Source organism: Drosophila suzukii, chromosome 4 (assembly GCF_043229965.1).
Source record: "Drosophila suzukii chromosome 4, CBGP_Dsuzu_IsoJpt1.0, whole genome shotgun sequence".
Classification (NCBI taxonomy): Eukaryota; Metazoa; Arthropoda; class Insecta; order Diptera; family Drosophilidae; genus Drosophila; species Drosophila suzukii.
The window spans coordinates 528558-548647 of NC_092083.1; the positions used below are offsets into that span (position 1 = coordinate 528558).

General features: G+C 34.3%; 2 protein-coding genes and 1 long non-coding RNA gene across 3 annotated transcripts in view; 1 reads left to right on the forward strand and 2 right to left on the reverse strand.

Annotated features, from left to right (window-relative positions):
* Positions 1–3026: 3026 nt before the first annotated feature.
* toy (twin of eyeless) overlaps positions 3027–20090 on the reverse strand; it is a 37034-nt gene continuing 19970 nt past the window's right edge. Inside the window, exons 4-9 of the mRNA XM_017088666.4 lie at positions 17382–17558; positions 14875–14945; positions 5035–5289; positions 4831–4979; positions 3780–3982; positions 3027–3726 (exon numbers count right to left, since the gene is read on the reverse strand). Coding sequence (XP_016944155.1) covers positions 3632–3726; positions 3780–3982; positions 4831–4979; positions 5035–5289; positions 14875–14945; positions 17382–17558 — 950 coding nt within the window. The 3' untranslated portion in view covers positions 3027–3631. The remainder of the gene's footprint in view (positions 3727–3779; positions 3983–4830; positions 4980–5034; positions 5290–14874; positions 14946–17381; positions 17559–20090) is intronic.
* fuss (SKI family transcriptional corepressor fussel) overlaps positions 17428–20090 on the forward strand; it is a 67238-nt gene continuing 64575 nt past the window's right edge. The window contains exon 1 of the mRNA XM_070997111.1: positions 17428–17552. The gene's annotated coding sequence lies outside the window, so the exon portion shown is untranslated. The remainder of the gene's footprint in view (positions 17553–20090) is intronic.
* LOC136117334 (uncharacterized) lies at positions 18115–18778 on the reverse strand. The gene is made up of 2 exons (XR_010654856.2): positions 18526–18778; positions 18115–18231 (listed from the first exon to the last, which is right to left on the reverse strand). It is a non-coding gene; the product is annotated as an uncharacterized lncRNA (long non-coding RNA).

Here is a 20090-nt window from a genome sequence, read left to right on the forward strand (position 1 = left end):
AATGTGAATACCACTAAAATCCATTTAAAAGAGTAGAGATAATCAAGAGAAAACGCTATAGTCCATGACCTCGACTAATAGACACCCGTCATATGCTTAAAGCAACTTAGATTATTTCACTAAAACACCTAGCCTATAGCGCCACCTATCTTCTTCTTCTATAGCTTCACAGCGCTAACTAGCCTATAGGGCCTCTAGCGGCTTGGTGGCGTATTAGTGAAAACATTTTGATGCATGTGATGGTTTTTTATTTGGTTTTAACCTTTAATGAGATTTCAATCATTTTTGGGATGTAAATAGGTATTGATTGTAAAAACAAAATCTCATTTAAATTTGTACAAAATATTAAATGCGGTAGCTAGGTTAGTGTGTTGTGGTCGTTTGTGGGCGTTAGAGTGGGCGTGGCACCCTGCTGGAACTAACTTGCGCTGCGCAGGAAGCTCAAGAATTTGCATGCCAAGTCCCAACATTGTAGCTATTACAGATTCAGAGATCTCAGTGTTCATATGGACAGACGAACATGACTAGATCGAACTACTTCGAACTGATTTAACTCATAAAATAATCTACTATTTATTTCCTTTATTGGATCAGAACAAAAAAGGTGACAAATTAAGAAAAGGAAGAAACATTTTTTTTGTATTGGTTGAGTCATTTTTACTGAAAGTTTGCGAACTTTGCGCACCTCCTAAACTTTAAAATAAAACAAAATAAACTTTAAACATCGACTATGAGATATTAGATAATCAGCTAAAGGGATTACGAGAGGGATGGATATATGCTTAAAGCAAATTTGTTTTTTACTAACACACCCAGCTTAAAGCGCTCCCTACCGCCACCTATCTTCTTCTTCTATATCGCCACCTAGCCTATACCGCCCCTAGCGGATTGGGGGCGTATGTAATCTCAATTGAATTGCAAAATATTAACCATTATTTGGTTATAACTTTTTGTTGACTCTGATTTCAAAAATTTTTTGGCATATAGATGGGTATTGCTACCTACATACTTTCCGATGAATTTACTTAACGAGTAACGGGTATAAAATCACACTCGTTCAGTAAACCCATTACCATGAAATAAACAAAAAAATGTTTCTTTTTTCATACATTTTGAATTTACAATAAAACTTGAAAAAGCTATCTTCTTTCATAAAAAGCAAGTTTAATTTTTAAATTAAGTACATTTTTAAAAAACAGACTGAGTTCCCCCTGCAGAGAGTATAATGATTTTAGTCGGAAATCCGTCCGTTTCTACGCAAACTAGTCTTACAGATTTAAAGCTAACGGCATGCAACCTTCCCAAAAGTCTTATTTTTATTGCCGGTAGTATAAGTCGGAACGAGACGGGTCGGACAACTGTATCATATACTTTCCATATAAATAATCTGACAAGTAATGAAACAGAATTTGTTTAATTATAGCTTTGGTGGTATCATTTTTTTATTATTTCAGAAAGAAATAAATATTTAAAAAAAAACGGAAAAACTCTAATATATGGCTGCCATTGGAACGATCGGATAAGTAATGGGAAATAATACAAAAATAAATAGCATTTTTTCATTATATCAGAATTGCGAAAAAGTTAATAGATCCCAGTCGCAATAATCGCAAAATTAATGTCAAAAACACTAAAATATTAAATTAAAATGTAAAATTATCTGGATTTTTCTGTAATTATTTTTAATTTTCTAAAAGTCGGAAAGTTCTGTATATACATTGCTCTCACAGGGTCGACATATGATATGGTAGTCCAATCCAAAATGTTATGAAAGAGTTAAAGTCGATTTCCGACTTATATATGCTTTCCTAAACCATAAAACCTAACACATTGAAAAACTGACTTAAATGTTTACTTCATGAAATTTTTGAAATTTTTTATTTTTATTAGGTTATCCACGAAATGTTTAAGTATTGGCTAATTTTATGTGTCGATCCACTAGGGGATTTGTGGAATTTATTTGCCCCACACGAGTGAAAATCAAAAAGAAATGTGGTTTTCAAGGTTTTACACAATTTTGGTGAAATGCTTTTGTATCTAAAGGCGTTATAGCAAAACACTTCAAGCGCAAACGGCAAAACGATATATATGGACAATTCTAAGCAATATGACATTTTTCTCAAAAATAAACAAAACAAGGAAGAACGCTATAGTCGAGTACCTCGACTATCAGATACCCGTTACTCAGCTAAAGGGACCAAAGGGAAATGGATATATGCAAGGAGCAAAGCGAGATTAAAATACGCCACCTACCGGCGGTAGACAGATTTAACCGTTATGGGCGTTAGAGTGGGCGTGGCAAACTTTTTTTTTGGATCAATCGATAGGTATTGACGAGACCAATACATTTCAGTTATTTTTTATTCTACCATCAAAACTGTAGAAGCCAAAGTTTTGTGCGGCTTGTGGGCGTAAGAGTGGGCGTGGCACATTGCTGAAACAAACTTGCGCTGCGTAAGAAGCTCAGGAATCTGCACGCCAAATCTCAATAGGCTAGCTCTTATAGTTTCCGAGATCTCAGCGTTCATCCGGACAGACGGACATGGCTAGATCGACTCGGCTAGTGATCCTGATCAAGAATATGTATGATATACTGTATGGGGTCGGAACGCTTCCTTCTGCCTGTTACATACTTTCCGTCGAATCTAGTATACCCTTTTACTCTACGAGTATAAAAACCAGTATTTTTCTCTTGCAAATGCGGAGGGTGATACGCGGTTTTGGGCATATGGATTTGTTGGCAATATGGCTTATGATTGCCTTGCCTTCCGCCCAAACGATTTATCAAATTAAGGACTAGATTAGATATTTTTTGTCAAATACTGGCTATTTTTCTTTTGCAAATGCGGAGGGTCAATTGTGATTTCCAAGACATAGTATCTTTGGCAATATTGCTTAGAATTCTCCATATATTACGTCCCCTCCTTCGATTTATTAAATAAACATACATCAAAATTTCAGATGGTTTGACATGACTATGCTGATAATGAGAAAAATTGGTTTTAACATAAATAATGAAAAGAAAGTTATTTAAAATATATTTTTTATTGCGTGTCATATACGTTTTATTTTCTTAGAGACAATGCAGGAATGCTATAACAAAACTCTCAGCAGATACGGAACGGAAAAGAGAAGCTTACGAAAAAACGATGCGAAATTGGCTTTAACTTGCTAAGAAGCGTGAAAGATTTCTTCAGCAACAACAGTAACAATACAAAATCATATTAATTTAAAAGATTTTCCATTTAATGTCGTTTTGAAATAGAGTTCATTTAAAATAGTTGCCGCGGGTCGGTATGGGTCATCAAATTGTTTAAAAATCCCGAACGTCGGCACTACCAAATGATTCTGAATTGGCTGGAATACGTGGTGATATGGGAACTAAAAGACCTTGGCCTATGACAACATCTACATCCTTCCCCGCCCCCATGTTCATGCTTAAATATCTTGATGAGCAGCACATTTTCTGACTATTCAAACTAGGTGGGACATTGTTGCTATTTGTAGTTTGCATAGTAACATCGGAATGCGCTTTTTGGTGCTGATGCTTTTCCTCAACTGCATGTGCGGCAGCGATGGCAGCGGCAGTTGCCTTTGATAGAATTTCTGATGGCAAATTAAAGATTGACGATCACTGGAGACGTGGCCAGTAGTTACTTCCCGCAAGGTCCGATACATTTTGCGTTGAAATCTGGACAGGCACCGAAACGCCTGCAGAAATGACCCCTGAAAAAATTTAGTGTTATATGTACTCTAGTAAACATGTATTCACATGTTACCTGTATTTGATGATGGCATTGGAGAACTGTTGGCATAAACACCATGCTGAGGTGGCTGTTGGTGTGCAGCTGCAGGATTGCAAGCTGTGTTTCGGTGGTGTGGTGGTACATAGGGAGATCCTAGTGATAACGGATCATGAAACATGTAAGGATAGGCGTCTCGTTGCTGTAAGCACGACGGTGTCATCGATCCTAATGATGAGCTGTTGTATGGTTAAATATGTTTAAAAATTATATTCGATTTAATTAAGAATAAAAAATTTTAATATTAACCGAGCTTGTACATTTGTACTACAATTGTCTAAATCCTAGAATTACAATTATAATTAAAAGGATCGTAACGACTCACTTATTCTCTACAGTCAACAAAATTAACTTAGCTGAAAGTGCACTCTGTGGTTAGTCCCGTGAAGCATAAACTTACACAACTTAAACAAAGTAAACGTTTTCATTAAAAAGTAATCAACGTTATTACCGATTAAACTTTAAAGTGTATATAGAAAAAGTTTACTCATGCCTCGGCTTATAATTTTTTTTATTAAAATAAATTACAATAATTACACTTAACTTAAGGCCTAACGGAAACTAGTCTCTTAGTTTTTAAGCTCTTTGAATTAATTATTCGCAATAAATGTTCTTCTATTGCATTATAGTTTCAATGGCTATGATATTATTTTTAAAATTTGATCAAACTAATAGAGTTATAATTTTATTTGAATAAGAACACTTTAAAAAAGTTCTAACGTTTGTTAGAACACCTTTTTTCCTTAGAATTTGTAATATTAACAACGCCCGCTGCAGTCGACTGCCTCGAATACCGGGTACCCGTTGCTATGTTAACCAATTTAAAAGAAAGTATGCCTTTAGTAAAGGTGACGTTAACCACTGAATTGAGCGGTACAAAAGCATAAGATTGGGCGCGGCTGAAGCTATCTTGCACTGGTAATTTAAAGTGTATTGTATCTCAGCGTTCATACGGTCAGAGGGGCGGTCATTGATCAAGAACATTTATACTTCAGTAACGACTATAAAAATGTAAGCGGAATCTTACTTGTAGTTTTCAGCCATTGTCGCTATCGGTTGCGGGATAGATGAGTACATGGTGTTAAAACCAGTGTTCAAGGGTAGCCGCGGTGCGACTGCCTGAAGTGGTGGACTTTCAGAGCTGGTGTGTGCAGCATTAGCGTCTCCACCCAGAACCTATTAAATACGTTATTAGCAAATGTGAAATCATTTGTTTCAAAAAAAATCTTACAGTTGCCCCATTCGGTGTCTCAGGTATGCTATTGCTAATTATAGCCGATGACGCTCGTTCCGACACGTTGATAGCTGAGCTGGTAATGCCGGGTGTTGAGTTATTCGACGTTGCTACAGTGGAATTTACAGGTGGCCCCGAAGGATTATTGGTCGTGCTGGCTCGACTACTGCCGCCCACGTTATCGGCCGACCGTCTCTGAGTTCTCATCTTTTCTTCACGACGCCATTTGGCTCGACGGTTTGAGAACCAGACCTGTTATAAATATACGTTAGAATTTATTAACTTATGTACTCTAGGATGTTAGATTATTATTATTATTTCAGGATAAAACAGATATAAACTAAAAACAGGAATAAACGATAATGACTAAATATTTTGTAAAATTCTAAGACTCCATAGAAACCTGTTATGAGTAGCGGATAGAATAAAAAAAATCGAAACGTTAATGCTTTTTTTGTCAGTATTTCTATACTCGGAGAATAAAGAACTAAATTTCTAGTATTCGTTAAAAAGTAAGAATCAGAACGCATATAAATATAGTAGAGCCTTACACGAGCCAACTTGAACTGAATGGCTATGTTATGCAGAGTAGAGTAACTCGACTATACGGTTCTACGTAAGTGTGTAATCGTAATGAGTAATTAATGAGCAAAATTTACAAAATTGATAGACACTTCTTCTATTTTTCAGCAAGTAATATGTAGTTAGGTACAGAAACTTAATTAATATTTCTTAATGAAATTTTTTGAGACCACTTTAGTGCAGCAAACTTATAGGGACATCAAGTCAAGACTATAGCGGCTCAATTAGTCTGGTACCATGTAAAAGTAACTCTTTTACGTATTGAAATTTAAATCATAAAAAATATTCTTGGGAAAGTATTGGATAACTTAATATAATATTGAATGATTTGTATACCTGTTACTCGTATATTATACTAGATTCGTCGGAAAGTATGTAACAGGTACAAGGAAGGGTTTAAGTATAAATGTTCTTGATCAGGATCACAACCCGAGTCGATCTAGCCAAGTGCGTATGAACGCTGAGATCTCGGAAACTTTAAGATCTAGAGTGTTGGGACTAGGTATGCAGATTCTTGTTCTTCCTGCGCAGCGCAAGTTTGTTTCAGCAGGGTGCCACGCCCACTCTAACGCCCGCAAACAACCATAGCACTAAAACCGGTCTAGCGCCCAAAAAGGCGAGAGTTAAACGAGAGTTTTTTTATTTTTAATACCCATCTACATCTCAGAATCGGACCAGTCACTAACAAGTTATAACTACATAATAATCAACGTTTTGCAATATAATCGAGATTGCACACCACATGCAGAAAATAAGCTGTTTTCACTAATAGGGCACAAAACCGCTAGGGGCGCTAGTTGGCGCTATAGGCTAGGTGTGTTAGTGAAAAAAGAGAGTTGATTTAAGCATATCTCCACCCCCTTCGCATTCCCTTAAGCTGTGGCCATCGACTATAGAGTTTTCACTCGTTTTTTTAAAGATTTATATGTGAAACCGTTTTTGCTGCAGGAGCTACTTTTTTTTATAGGTCCCTATATAGACGTTGTTTAGATAGAGCGTCACAGTTAATAATGATAAATTCATGAGTAAAAGACAAAATATAGACAGAATATGTATACTTTATGGGGTCGGAAACGCTTCCTTCTGCCTGTTACATACTTTCCGACGGATCTAGTATACCCTTTTACTCTACGAGTAACGAGTATAACAAGAAGAAACGCTATGTTCAAGTGCCTCGACTATCATATATCCGTTACTCTTTTTCAAATGAAATTAAATTTCAGGGCATTTCGGTTAGTGCGGCACACGCCTGCAATGCTAGCGCCACAGCACCTTGCGGAAGATTTAACTTAGTTAGTCATTACTTTTAAAATAATAATTCGATTGTAACGATTTTCAGACTTTAGATAGGTGTAGATCAATAAAATAAATTTTAATTCACACTGAAATAAAATCTTAAAAAATTGGGTAGGCAGACAGACTTCATAGGTACTTTGGTAAAACAGACTTGCACTGCGCAGGAATCTTTAGAATCTCTTTAGAGCTTAATACATACTTTGCAGCTTTTATAGTTTCCGGGATCTCAGCATTCATATGGACCGGTGGTCAGACAGCCAGATGGACTGGGGTTATAAAGGATATAAATACTTTATAGGGTCGGAAACGCTTCCTTCTGCCTGTTACATACTATCCGACGAATATGATATACACAGAGAGAATTCTGACGTTCTCATCTGAGTTGAAAATGTTCTTAAAATGAGAACGACATTTTTTGATCTCAAAATGTTATCTTTGTGATTGAATTAAGTTGAGTTTGTATTTAAAATTTGAGTAAATCAAAATTGTTCTTAAAACAAGAACAAAATGTTATACATTTAGCACGTGGTTCTTAAATAAAATTCAATTGGTTCTCAGAAATTCAATAATCTCAAAATGTTCTTAAAGTAAGAACGGAAAGGTCTAAAAATAGAACAAAAAGTGAACAAAAAGTTAAAATGGTGTTGCGGATTTTTTATAACGTTAGTATCTTTCGGTTAACACTTAGCACGCGTTAGACCCTTTTTCTTTGCTATTCTTTATCTGAACCATTCGGCTGGCACATTTCATCTGCGTTTTGTGCCGTATTATTGCAAAGTTATAAAAGTTGCTGAAAGATATTGAAATGGAGTCCGTAAGTACATTCCATGAAGGTTAGTATAAAGTTATTAGTACTTAGAGCTTTAAAATAAAATACGCTTTTACATCTCTTTATACCCTTGCAGAGGGTATAATGATTTCAGTCAGAAGATGGCAACGCAGTGAAGGAGACGTTTCCGACCCCATAAAGTATATATATTCTTGATCAGCATCACTAGACAAGTCGATCTAGCTATGCCCGTCTGTCCGTGTGCGTCTGTCCATCTGTCCGTCCGTTTCTACGCAAACTAGTCTCATAGCTTTAAAGCTAACGGGCTGAAACTTTCCAAAAGTCGTCTTTCTTTTGCAGGTAGTATATAAGTCGGAACCGGCCGGGACAGACAACTATATCTTATAGCTTCCATGGGAATAATCGGAATTTTTTTTTTTTTTTAATCATATCTTTGGTGTTTTTAACATATAACCTTCTAAGCTTGGAAATAACATTTTTTAATTGGTTTTGAATTTCGAATTAAATTTTATCAAAATCGGAGAACCATGTCTGACCTCCAAGTTTTTCTGCATGTAAATTCTTAAGAAATCGCTAACTATTGAGAATTAGCTTTTAGAGAAATTCGGATGTGAGTCACCTCTTTTAGCGTATTACCAAAACTAATCCATAGAACCCAATAGTACATGTTTACATAATGGTACGAGCGTGCGTTATTGCACCCACCTGATTCAGAAATGGAAAACTGTTTATACAAAAAACAAGGAAGAACGCTATAGTCGAGTACCTCGACTATCAGATACTCAGCTAAATGCAATATGCAAGCAGCAAAGCGAGATTAAAATGCGCCACCTACCGGTGGTAGACAGATTTAAGCGTTATGGGCGTTAGAGTGGGCGTGGATCAATCGATAGGTATTGACGAGAGCAATACATTTCAGTTAAAATTTTTTATCTAGCATGAAAATTGTGGGCGTCACAGGTTTGGGAGGTTTGTGGGCGTTAAAGTGGGCGTGGCAAACTTTTTTTTAGGTCAATCGATAGGTATTGATGAGAACAATTTCTTTTTTGTTAAAATTTTTACTCTAGCATCAAAACTGTAGGAGCCACAATTTTGGGCGGTTTGTGGGCGTTACAGGGCGTGGCACTCTGCTGAAACAAACTTGCGCTGCGTAAGAAGCTCAGGAATCTGCACGCCAAATCTCAATAGCCTAGCTCCTATATTTACCGAGATCTCAGCGGACAGACGGACATGGCTAGATCGACTCGGCTAGTGATCCTGATCAAGAATATATATACTTTATGGGGTCGGAAACGCTTCCTTCAGCCTGTTACATACTTTCCGACGAATCTAGTATACCCTTTTACTCTACGAGTAACGGATATAATAAGTAAGTTGAAAAACGAAGAGTAACAGTCTAATGAACCTATTCCATTGGTCACGCAGTTCAGTTTATGAGCAGAAACACCCTTTGCATGCGGTTTTACTTGCAACATCACTCAGACGAAATAAAGCGAACTTAGACTTAAGCAAAAACAAGGGGTGAAAAGGGATTACAATACTTACAATACTACGCTTTAATAATTTTTGACTGTGACATTTATTGCTCAGCTTTATTGTTGCTGCTCCCACTCCAGCTGACATGTTTCCCCTTAGATCCTTCAAACTTGGTACATCCTGATTCGCCCCCGTTATTACTACTCAATGAGAAAAATCGCAAGGAGTTTCAAGTATTTTTACAGTCAAATTGTTTTTATTCACTTAAACAAATAATCAAGAGCGTAACGATGAATATTTCATCTCACACTGACGACAAAACATTTTGTAATAAACAACACAGTAGCCATAGGGGTGAATAGTAAATTTAAGGGATGACTTTTAAACCGTCCGTTTCGTAGAATACACTTGACTCTTGGAGTTGAAATGCTGTGCATTATGTTACAATCTAAAGTTTCAAGAATCACGCATGCCAGTCAACAGAGAGGCAATATACGTATATTTATCTTAATGTACTAAATACCGTATTTCAAAGATTTTTTAAAATACATTTTTAAATGTACTTTTCATTTTAAAAGTATGCGTAGCACATTTGGTAAACAAACTTTATAATTACATGTTTTCTGACCCAACCTGTAAAAACAATCGAACAAAAAACTCTTTTAACGAGGTAAGCACCATCAACGGACAAAAGTTCTGATATCGAATTTTGTGACGAAAAATGCTTGTACAATACCTGTAAGTAAATACACTGTCTAAAATGTTTTCGTCGTGCTGCTTCAGCATGTGCTTATCGGCATATTCTATTGTAGCATTCCGAAAGTGGGCTATTAACCTGAGCCATTTATCCGTCCAAACAGCTCCAATTTTCAAAACTTTTACTTTTATACTTTCAGCTCCTTTTTACCAAAACCAATTGACTTTTTAAGTCCTATTAGTTTTTGCTATACCTTTCGATTGATTAATAACTTTTTATGTTCGGACCATCAGTGCAGATTTTAGTTTCTTTGTGTTCACATATACATTAACAAAGAGAAACAACCAAAAAATGTTTCCTCAATTAAGAACGAATGTTCTTAAATCCCGTGTAAGTACTAAAGTTCAATTTTTTTAAAATAATTTATTTTTGACCCAATGTAACAATAACTTTTATACTAATGACTGGACCTAAACATTTAGTTCGTAATTAGGACTGAACTGATGAAATAAACGTTGTAAATACCACCTTTTATTTTATAAATACACATTTAAAAAATTATTTGTTAAAAATCCCGTTAAGGATCGAACTTGGCACCACTGGGAATCAAACATGGGAGTCCGGCGCTATAACATCTGACCTTATCTCGCGATATGAGTGAAAGCTCATACGTAACGTCGTTCTCATGTTGTAAATATTTGTTTAAAGAATTGGTTCCTAGTTTTTGTAAAATTCGCAGTGTAAAAAGAAAAATAAAGAAAAAGAACCTTTACTGCGAATTGAACACACAACCTTTGGAACGGATGGCGGATGGTCTAACCTCTGTGCTATTTAAGAGTGTGAAAAATCAGAAAAAAAGGCTGTACCTGCTTCGTTCTTTAATATTCCAACCCCCTATTTAGACTTGGTTAAGAACAAATTCAACTCATTATGATTTGTAGAAAACATTTTGTGCCTACTTTAAAAACATCTTAACCTCATATAACTTTAAGTCAAAAAGCGACATCATTTAAGTGGTTTATGTTCTTGTATTGAGAACATTTTTGACCAAACTAGACTTTAAGATCCAATTTAACTTAATTTAACCATATTGAGGACGTTTTGAACTCAAAAAGTCTTTCTATTTTTAGTAACATTTTTAACTTAGACGATAACGTCAGAATTCTCTTTGTGTAGTCGCCGTCGCTAGTCTCGATTAAAAGTATGTAACAGGTAGAAGGAATCGTTTCCAAGTCGATCTAGCCATGTCCGTCTATCTGTCCGTCCGTTTGAACGCTGAGGTCTTGAAACGTGAGGTTTGTTTTAGCAGAGTGCCACGCCCACTCTAGCTGCCTTATACGGATTTGAATTTAAATTACCATTATATCTTTGGTCGATCAGAACTAATAGACATTTAAGAAATGTTTTCACAGCTATTCACAAAAAATTCTATGTGGTGAACAAGAAACGACGCTATAGTCGATGCCAGATACCCGTTACTCAGCTAATAGGAGTGCGTGGGAGATAGAGATATACAAGTAGCAAAGCGTCTGTTCCCAAGATTGCACACTTTATCTTAACAACTAAATAAAAGAATCCATAAAAAAATGGCAAATGGTACAGGAGCTGCACCAAAAACGGTTGTCAAACCAAAAGGACAAAAAGCAGCCCAAAAATTCAATTTTTTTAAATGTTTTTTTTTTACTTTTCTGTTATAAATGCTGTCAAAGCTGTTTTAAAATGTGCTGTTCATTATCTTATGGCATACCCACAAGTAATTGCATATACTTTTTTTTTTGTAAATTAAGCCTCTTTAACCAAGTCCCCAATTTTTTCTACTCCACTTTGTCCATTGTGACGTTATGGGCTCCACATCGTTCTGTTTCGCTCCTTGGCATTTGGGAATAGCCAAGCCGTTAAGTGTGACCGCATACTAACAAAATACTACATGTACTATTTAAAAGGCGTTTAATTGAACAAAGAAAATTGACGAATAAATCTAAATAAAATCTGGACAACTAATGAAAATAAGAATACTAAAAACAAGATATGCGTTGGGGTATGTGTATATATGTTTGTATTTCTCTACTAATATTACAAACTAATTTTGTTATTCTCAATTGCTTTCCGATATTTAAACAAATAGTTTTAAGTCTTTCCCTCACACAACATCAGCATCACTAGTCGATTTGATCTAGCCATGTCCGACTGTCCGTGTGAACGATCTCAGAAACTATAAGAGCTAGAGGAATGAGTTTTCCAATTTAGATTCCTTATTTTCGTACACTCAGAGAAAAAAATCAAGTAAATTGTGCTTGAATCAAGTATTTTCAGTGTCAAAACTTCTCTAAGCATGGAAAATCCTAATATCCAGAAGAAAGTGAAGCTTCAAGTACGAATTTTTAAGATAAAATACAATCGATAACAGTAAGTTTTTTAACCTTTCGATCTACAATCAAGTATGAATATTACATAATTCTAGTCATATTTGTACTATAAACAAGTACGATTTATTAATAACGTAAGAAAGTTGGAGATATGATAAATCAATATATATATATATATTGTTAATTTAAATTGTGTTTTAGCTATATGCTAGTAAGTGAAATAGGTATTGGAAACTGAAAATGAATTAATTAATTATTTTATTATAAGTTTACTTAAGTCTTGGTGCTCACGGGCATTAACATTGTGTATTTTATGCGCCTTAAATAATGAGCACTTTCAGAATAATGAGTTGGGAATTTTTAGAGTTGACAGATAATTAAATCGAAGCTGTGCTTAATGTAAGACTGTTGGGTACTTGTTTGTTTGTACTTGATTTTTTTAGGATGTTTTTCCCTGAGTGCAGTGAAAGTTTGTTACGCGGACATGCCACGCCCACTATGACGTCCAAAAGTGTGGCTCCCAGTTTTAGCCGTACAAAAAAATGTAACTAATATTTGTCTCGTCAATACCTATTGATTGACCTAAACAAAAGGTTGCCACGCCCAGTCGGACGGCATAATGTTTAAATCTGTCTGCCGCCCACATAACCGTATATTGAGATCGAGGGTAGGTGGCGCATTACAATCTCGCTTTGCTCCTTGTACAACTCCATCTCCCTTTTGCTCCCTTTAGAGTAACGGGTATCTGATAGTCGAGGCACTCGTCTATAGTGTTCTTACTTGTTTTGATAAAAAAAGGGGAGCAAAAATTGAAAAACATATTCAATTCGCGTTTCATCAGTGCCAGAGCACAGATTTGTGGAAAACCAAGTATAAAATATATACAAGTATTAACACGGTCTTAGGCAATAGCTGCTCTTGGTACTTTGTGGCACCATCATATTTCAAACAGTACCTAGTAGGGTATCCTGATGAACATTTTGAAAGGTACGACGACTTAATTATACCCGTTACTCGTAGAGTAAAAGGGTATACTAGATTCGTCGGAAAGTATGTAACAGGCTGAAGGAAGCGTTTCCGACCCCATAAAGTATATATATTCTTGATCAGGATCACTAGCCGAATCGATCTAGCCATGTCCGTCTGTCCGTATGAACGCTGAGATCTCGGAAACTATAAGACCTACAATACTGGGATTAGGCATGCAGATTCCTGAGATTCTTGCGCAGCGCAAGTTTGTTTCAGTAGGGAGCCACGCCCACTCTAACTCCCACAAACCGCCCAAAACTGTGGCTCCTCCAGTTTTTATGCTAGAATAAAAACTTAAATGTATTGTTCTCGATTGACCCAAAAAAAGTTTGCCATGCCCACTTTAACGCCCACAAACCGACCAAACCTGTGGCGCCCACAATTTTCATGCTAGATACAAAATTGTAACTAAAATGTATTGACCTCGTCAATACCTATCGATTGATCAAAAAAAAAAGTTTGCCGCGCCCACTCTAACGCCCATAATGCTTAAATCAGTCTACAGCCCACATAACCATATATTGAGATCACTGGTAGGTTCCGCATTTCAACCTCGCTTTGCTCTTGCATATCTCCATTTCCCTTTGGTCCCTTAAGCTCAGTAACGGATATCTGATAGTCGAGGTACTCGACTATAGCGTTCTTCCTTGTTTTTTTTGTTTTTGCTGACATCGTTTTTGTTTTTTTCTACAGCCGATAACTAAAAAAAAAAAAATAATTTGTTTGATTTTTGTGAACTAGAAATTGAACAATTTAATTTGTCAATTTTAATCTGAAGTAGTCATTTGTTTAAGTGTACAATTTGTATTCCATTATTGTAAATATTTAACTTTTCTTTAAGAAAAAATAAATAACGTTCACATATGCATAGAGTTTTAATGTGTATTTATCAGTACGTCACCTTACCCTACAACAAACATTTGGCCGATTGCTTGGTTATATCATAAGCTACCATGTAAGCTGCAGGGTAAAAATTTGTACTATCTTAACGTTTTTCAATATATATGCAAATTATTTTATACTATCTAATAAATTATAATTATATTATAAAGTTGTGCGAACAAGACCGTACCGACTTTTAGGTGACCTGAAATAGAAAGAAGACTTTTGGGAAAAGTTCATGCAGATAGCTTCGAAATTGAGAGACAAGTTTGCGTAGAAACAGGCAGACGGACATGATAACAAATATAACTATTTTATAGGGTTGAAAACGTCTCCTTTATTGTGTTGCACACTTTTGACTAAAATTGACTGCAAGGGTATAAAGATAGGTTACATCTGTGATCTTGACATAGAGTTGATTAACACATTATTCAAACAATTTATTGACTTGTAAGTAGTTTACAAAAATTAGAAATCACGTAAAAAATAAGTCAAAATTGCTTTGAGTTTTCTTAGCATTTTCTGAGAAGGTATAATGTAGTTTCCTTAAAAATTAATATGAATTTCTTAAAAGGTGTTTAAAATAATAGATGTAAGTAAGCTTAAATCGATACGATAGTATAAAGTTTCACAAAAATTAAATAAAATAGAGTCTTGCAAAATATGGCTACAAACAGAATATAATTAAACAAAACTGAAAGACAAACCTGAATACGTGCCTCTGGCAAACCAATTTTATCTGCAAGTCTTTCTCGCGCAAAAACATCCGGATAGTGCGTTCGTTCAAATTCTGTAATGCACGTCAAATAAAGGTTCAATTACAAGTTATATTTAAATCAGTAATTTGTTCAAATGGATTGCTTACATATTGACAAAATTAGGGATATGTTGTCATATTTTTGAAACCAAAAGTACTTTGCAGATTTGGAATATTTCTGGTCACAAAATAAATAAAAAAAAAGAAAAGAAACATTATAGTCGCGTTTCCCGATTATGAGATACACACTACTCACTCAAAAATTACTTGTAGGTAACAAAACCGCTCATTTATGAAAAGTTTCTTAAGTATATTTAACGCAAATGAATTACTCAAAAAAAATGGTATGTTATCAAATCTGTGATTGTCGTTAAAACGAAGAGACAAAAGCATGGCAAGATCAATTCGCCAGTTGATGCTGATCTGGAATATATATAATTTAAGGGTGGTTTTTCGTACTTTCAAAACTTGAAAAAGCTATATAAATCAATTTTTCAGTTTTGCAGTTTAGAGTATTGTTAGTTTGGAAAAGTTTAATCTGTAAGTAGAGATAATCAAATTAATTTCTGTTATTATGCCTGTATATAAAAAAAACAATTCGTGCCCCGCGTTTTGAATTTTCGTAACTTTTTAAAATGTTGTAGGGCTATAGTTTAGTTCTGTTGCTTACTGCACTATGAAATTTATTTTAAGTCTGATAAATTAAAGGGAACGAGAACACCGATTTGTTTTAACGACATGTTTATCGGGGCTTTATCTTTTTCAGACAGATTGCTAGAATCCGGCTATAAGTTTGTCTTAGATAACCAATATCGGCTTATCAGAAATTGAGAAAAAAATCAAAATCTACACCTAAAAAAATTACCATAAAATAAATTATAAATGATTTTATTTTAAGGTGAAATACTACACCCAAAAAAAATTTTGTGTCAATTTAATAAGTGTGGTTAAAAATTGATCAAATTCTTGGGATCAATTTGAACCCAACTAAGTGTCAAAAATATACTACATTGGAGTGTAATTTGATTTTTTTTGATTTTTCAAGTATTGAACTGTGCTTAAGTATCGGTTATCATGGACCAGTTGGTAAGGTGTCTGTCTCTGATGCGAAAGTTCCTCGGTGCAAAGTGTGCTGTAAGAATAATATCTAACATTTCCTTATCAATTGCATTAAAAAATTGCTATTTAAAACTTCGCTTTGAGCCAAGCCTACATTTTTCATCCAGCGGCAGAATGTTTTTTGTGATAAAAAAGTTTTTTCGTAACAAACTTTCTAAGTGGCAAAGTGATTTTATATTAGGGCTAATCTGATGACTTTTGTATCAGAGATTTTTTGACATATTGACATTGATGACGTTTTTTTTTCGGTGTATGAAAAACAATGTGTTAAAAGACAGGATACAAAAAACATTCGGCAAATCCTGTATACAACAATGTTTTCAGGATTACGAGACAATTTTAAAATGTGTTAATAAAAAACAACAGGTAAAAACAAAAGGTACTTTACACAACCATTAAACAATCTAAAAAGTTCTTTAAAGCCGAAGAAAGTTACTAATTCTAAAATTCTCTTAAAGATATATTTTATGTAGCTTTTCGATTATAATATAGTAAAACCGTTATTTTTATTCGTTTGAACAACAGTTGTTAAAACCACGATTGTACTATTTATGATTGTTGTACTTAACCCGATGTTTATCGAAAGGTTTACGTAAGTTACTGTGAACTATATATATATAAACTATTAAATATGATTAACCCGATTTCTTGTGTAATAATACTTATTTGACTACAAATTGTAGAAAACTTTTAAAGCCCGAAAGGAAGACATGTCCCCCCATAAAATTAATATATTCTTGACCAGCGTTACCAAGCGAGTTGATGTATATATATTTTTCTGCCTATAATATTTATTTATTTGCACAATATTTTGCTATTAAGGACACGGATATTTAAAAAAAAAAATCGAAAAGAGCTATTAATAAGGCAGAGATACATAGAAACAATATAAAAAATATGAAATTTGAAAATAAAGCGATCTTAGTATTGGAAATGTCTCCTTTCTTGTTTCTGTACAATTTATTACATTTAACGTATTTTTGTAAGCTACAAGCTTATCACGCCGACGCTTACAAAAATATATAATTTATTGCATCCAAGCTTAGAACAACCTCTTGTTTACAAAATATATTACTATAGTTGGCGTTTTATATGTATCTCCCTCTTTAAAAAGATAGTGGTACCTCAATGCCGAGTCACGCAACCAAGAAATTCAAATTACATTTAAATTTATATTAAAATAGTAGACGTTAAATATTTGCGTCATTTAAGGACTGAAATGTTTTTCGAGACCAGACTTAAAAATTGGTTTAAAATTTGTATTTCTTTTTATTTGTAGTTTACTGGAATCGCCTACAAAATGAAGTTCGGTTCTGTAATAAGATCCGGGTTTTCAAAAATATAGGTTACCTTTTTCGAGACTGTCGATTTGCTCATTGGAAAATGAAGTTCGATTTCGTTGCAACTTCCTTTTTAGTCGCAAACGCATTTGTGAGTCCTCGTCTCCAGATGAATTATGTTCAGAATTGCCATCTGATGTACTATCATGAGAGTTCGGATGGGAAACGTCTGCTGAATATTGTAAATCTGAAACAAATATTAAAAAATAAATATAAACTGTTTTAGTCACTTGTTACACTACATTGTTGACAAGGTTATATAGTAAAATTTAAGGCTTAACCACGCTTTCTCTCTTCTTTAGTTGTGGGTTTGTTGAGTACAATTAAACAAATTTGGAATAAAGTACGTATTACACATGGGTATTTCCACACAGAGAGAATTATTCAAGTAATTTGGACTCAAATTGAGTATTTTTGTACTCAAAAATTCAGCATGAACAAAAATTCTCACACTGAGTGCAAAATACTCACTTTCAGTACAAATTTCTCAAAAAATCTGTACTTAAATTGAGTACATTTGTGCTCTTTTTTGAACATTTTTCCTCAACATGAGTACAAACTGCACTCATTTTAAGAAATAATTTAGCTTGAATTTTAGAAACGAGTATCCCCTTTTCTCATACTGAGAAATTTCCAGCGCTCAAAATGAGAAACAAGTTCTTGATAGTGTTCTTCTAAATTCTCAAATTAAGAACTTTTGCACTTAAGCCCGGGTCCACCCATTTCCAGAAAAATAGGTAAAATATTTTTTTTATATTTTATTTTGTAATACAGTTACTTATATATGTATATACATGTTCCATGTTCTAGGCTATGGTATTTTTTCCCTTAGCTGTCTGGTCTAGCGAAGAGCAAAGAGGCTGAAAAAGAAAACGTTATTGTTAGCAAATATTGTAAATATATAGCATATACATAAGCATGAAACAATAAAATTAGAATGTTATTAGATGTACATTTAAAAAGCATTTAACAAATTATATGTATGTATGTATGTACAATGTACGTAGAAACTAACAAAACTAGACTGCTTCACGCCACTTACAATCACACATACATACATATTAATGTACACGCTTTAACAATATTTTTGCAGTGTTTGTTTATTTTATCATTATTTAGAACATTATAAATACAGTTTAAATTAAAAAACTTACCCTCGAGGTACGGAAGGGTCGCACATATGTCCAATTCACTGAAATAGTTTTTCACCTTTGTGTCTTGCGCACGTCTTCACTTTGCTAAATCACACGGCAAATGACAGTCACACAAATGCGGCGCGCACCACTTTACACACCCATTAGTGAGAGAGAGACAACCACATACGCAACGAACTTAAGGCCGCTCTTGTCTCGTCTCGTTCGCAGAACGGAACTCTCTAGAACCAATTATGAGAATTATGAACTCATTTTTGAGTTTATCGGTTACTCATAATGAGAATATTAATTCTCAAGTTGGAAATTGAAGAACACATTTCCTCAAACTTAGAATTTTGCGATCAATTCAAGTCCTTTTACTTAAAATGAGTGAAGCTTTTCTCAACATTAGTTTTTTCCACAAAATTTTGTACTTAAATTGAGTACATTCTCAAATTGAGAATACAAATACTCAATTTCAGAACGTCATAATTTTCTCTGTGCACGGGTCTCGAACGTACGTTTGTACGCACTTAGTGCAAAGAAAAATAAGAAACAAACATTTTCTTAAACTTTTATTTGCTTTTCGATAGCATTTTGTTAGCTCTTTGCTTAGTGTAAATGATGTAATGTAACTTTACTTTTAAAATAAATTCATGTAGTTTTTTTTTGACTGAGTCTGTTCCCAAGGAAATATCTGCACTTTTTTTTTTTTTTTAATAAAGTTTTGGTCGCGAACGTACGATTTTTCCATTTTTATCTTCTTATTAGATTGCAATAAAGAGATTTGGTAGAAAAAGTGCAAACATATCATATGTTTTCCTCACGAAATAATTAAACATAAAAATGCCTTTAAAAGTATCTAATAGTGAAAAAGTATATTTTTTCAGTTTTCAGCGAAATTTCTTAATTAAACAAATGAAATATGTTACGGTTCCACTGTGTTATGAAAATATGGCCATTTATTTATGAAAATACACAAAAAAAACCCGATGATTATGAAGATTTTTTTCGGTCCTGGTTTATTATTTGACGGATATGCCCATATACTTTTAAGCCCCAGTGTGGGGGATAGTATAAAAGATTGAATTAGTAGAAAAGATTCAATTCAGAAGATTTAAGCTAGGGGAACAAGAAAAGCAAAATGTACCCATCTTTTAACTTTTTCACATTCTTTACCGAAATACGCGTCGATTGGTACAAAAACGATATATACGATACGATACTATTGCAAAGTTATGCAATTTATATTAATATTTTAATTTAATAATATTAGAACTTTACTCTTAGAGTAAAATGATATACTAGATTCGTCGGAAAGTATGTAACAGGTAGAAGGAAGCGTTTTCGACCCTATAAAGTATATACATTCTTGATCAGGATCACTAGCCGAGTCGATTTAGTCATGTCCGTCTGTCCGTCTGTCCGTCTGCTGGCCGTATAAACACTGAGAACTCGGAAACTATAAAACCTGGGATTGGGCATGTAGATTCCAACACTAACGCTCAAATACGCTAATTCCCGTCTAGCACACACATTTTTAAATACTTTTAAAAAGTGAATTGAGATTTTTTTTTGATTATCAA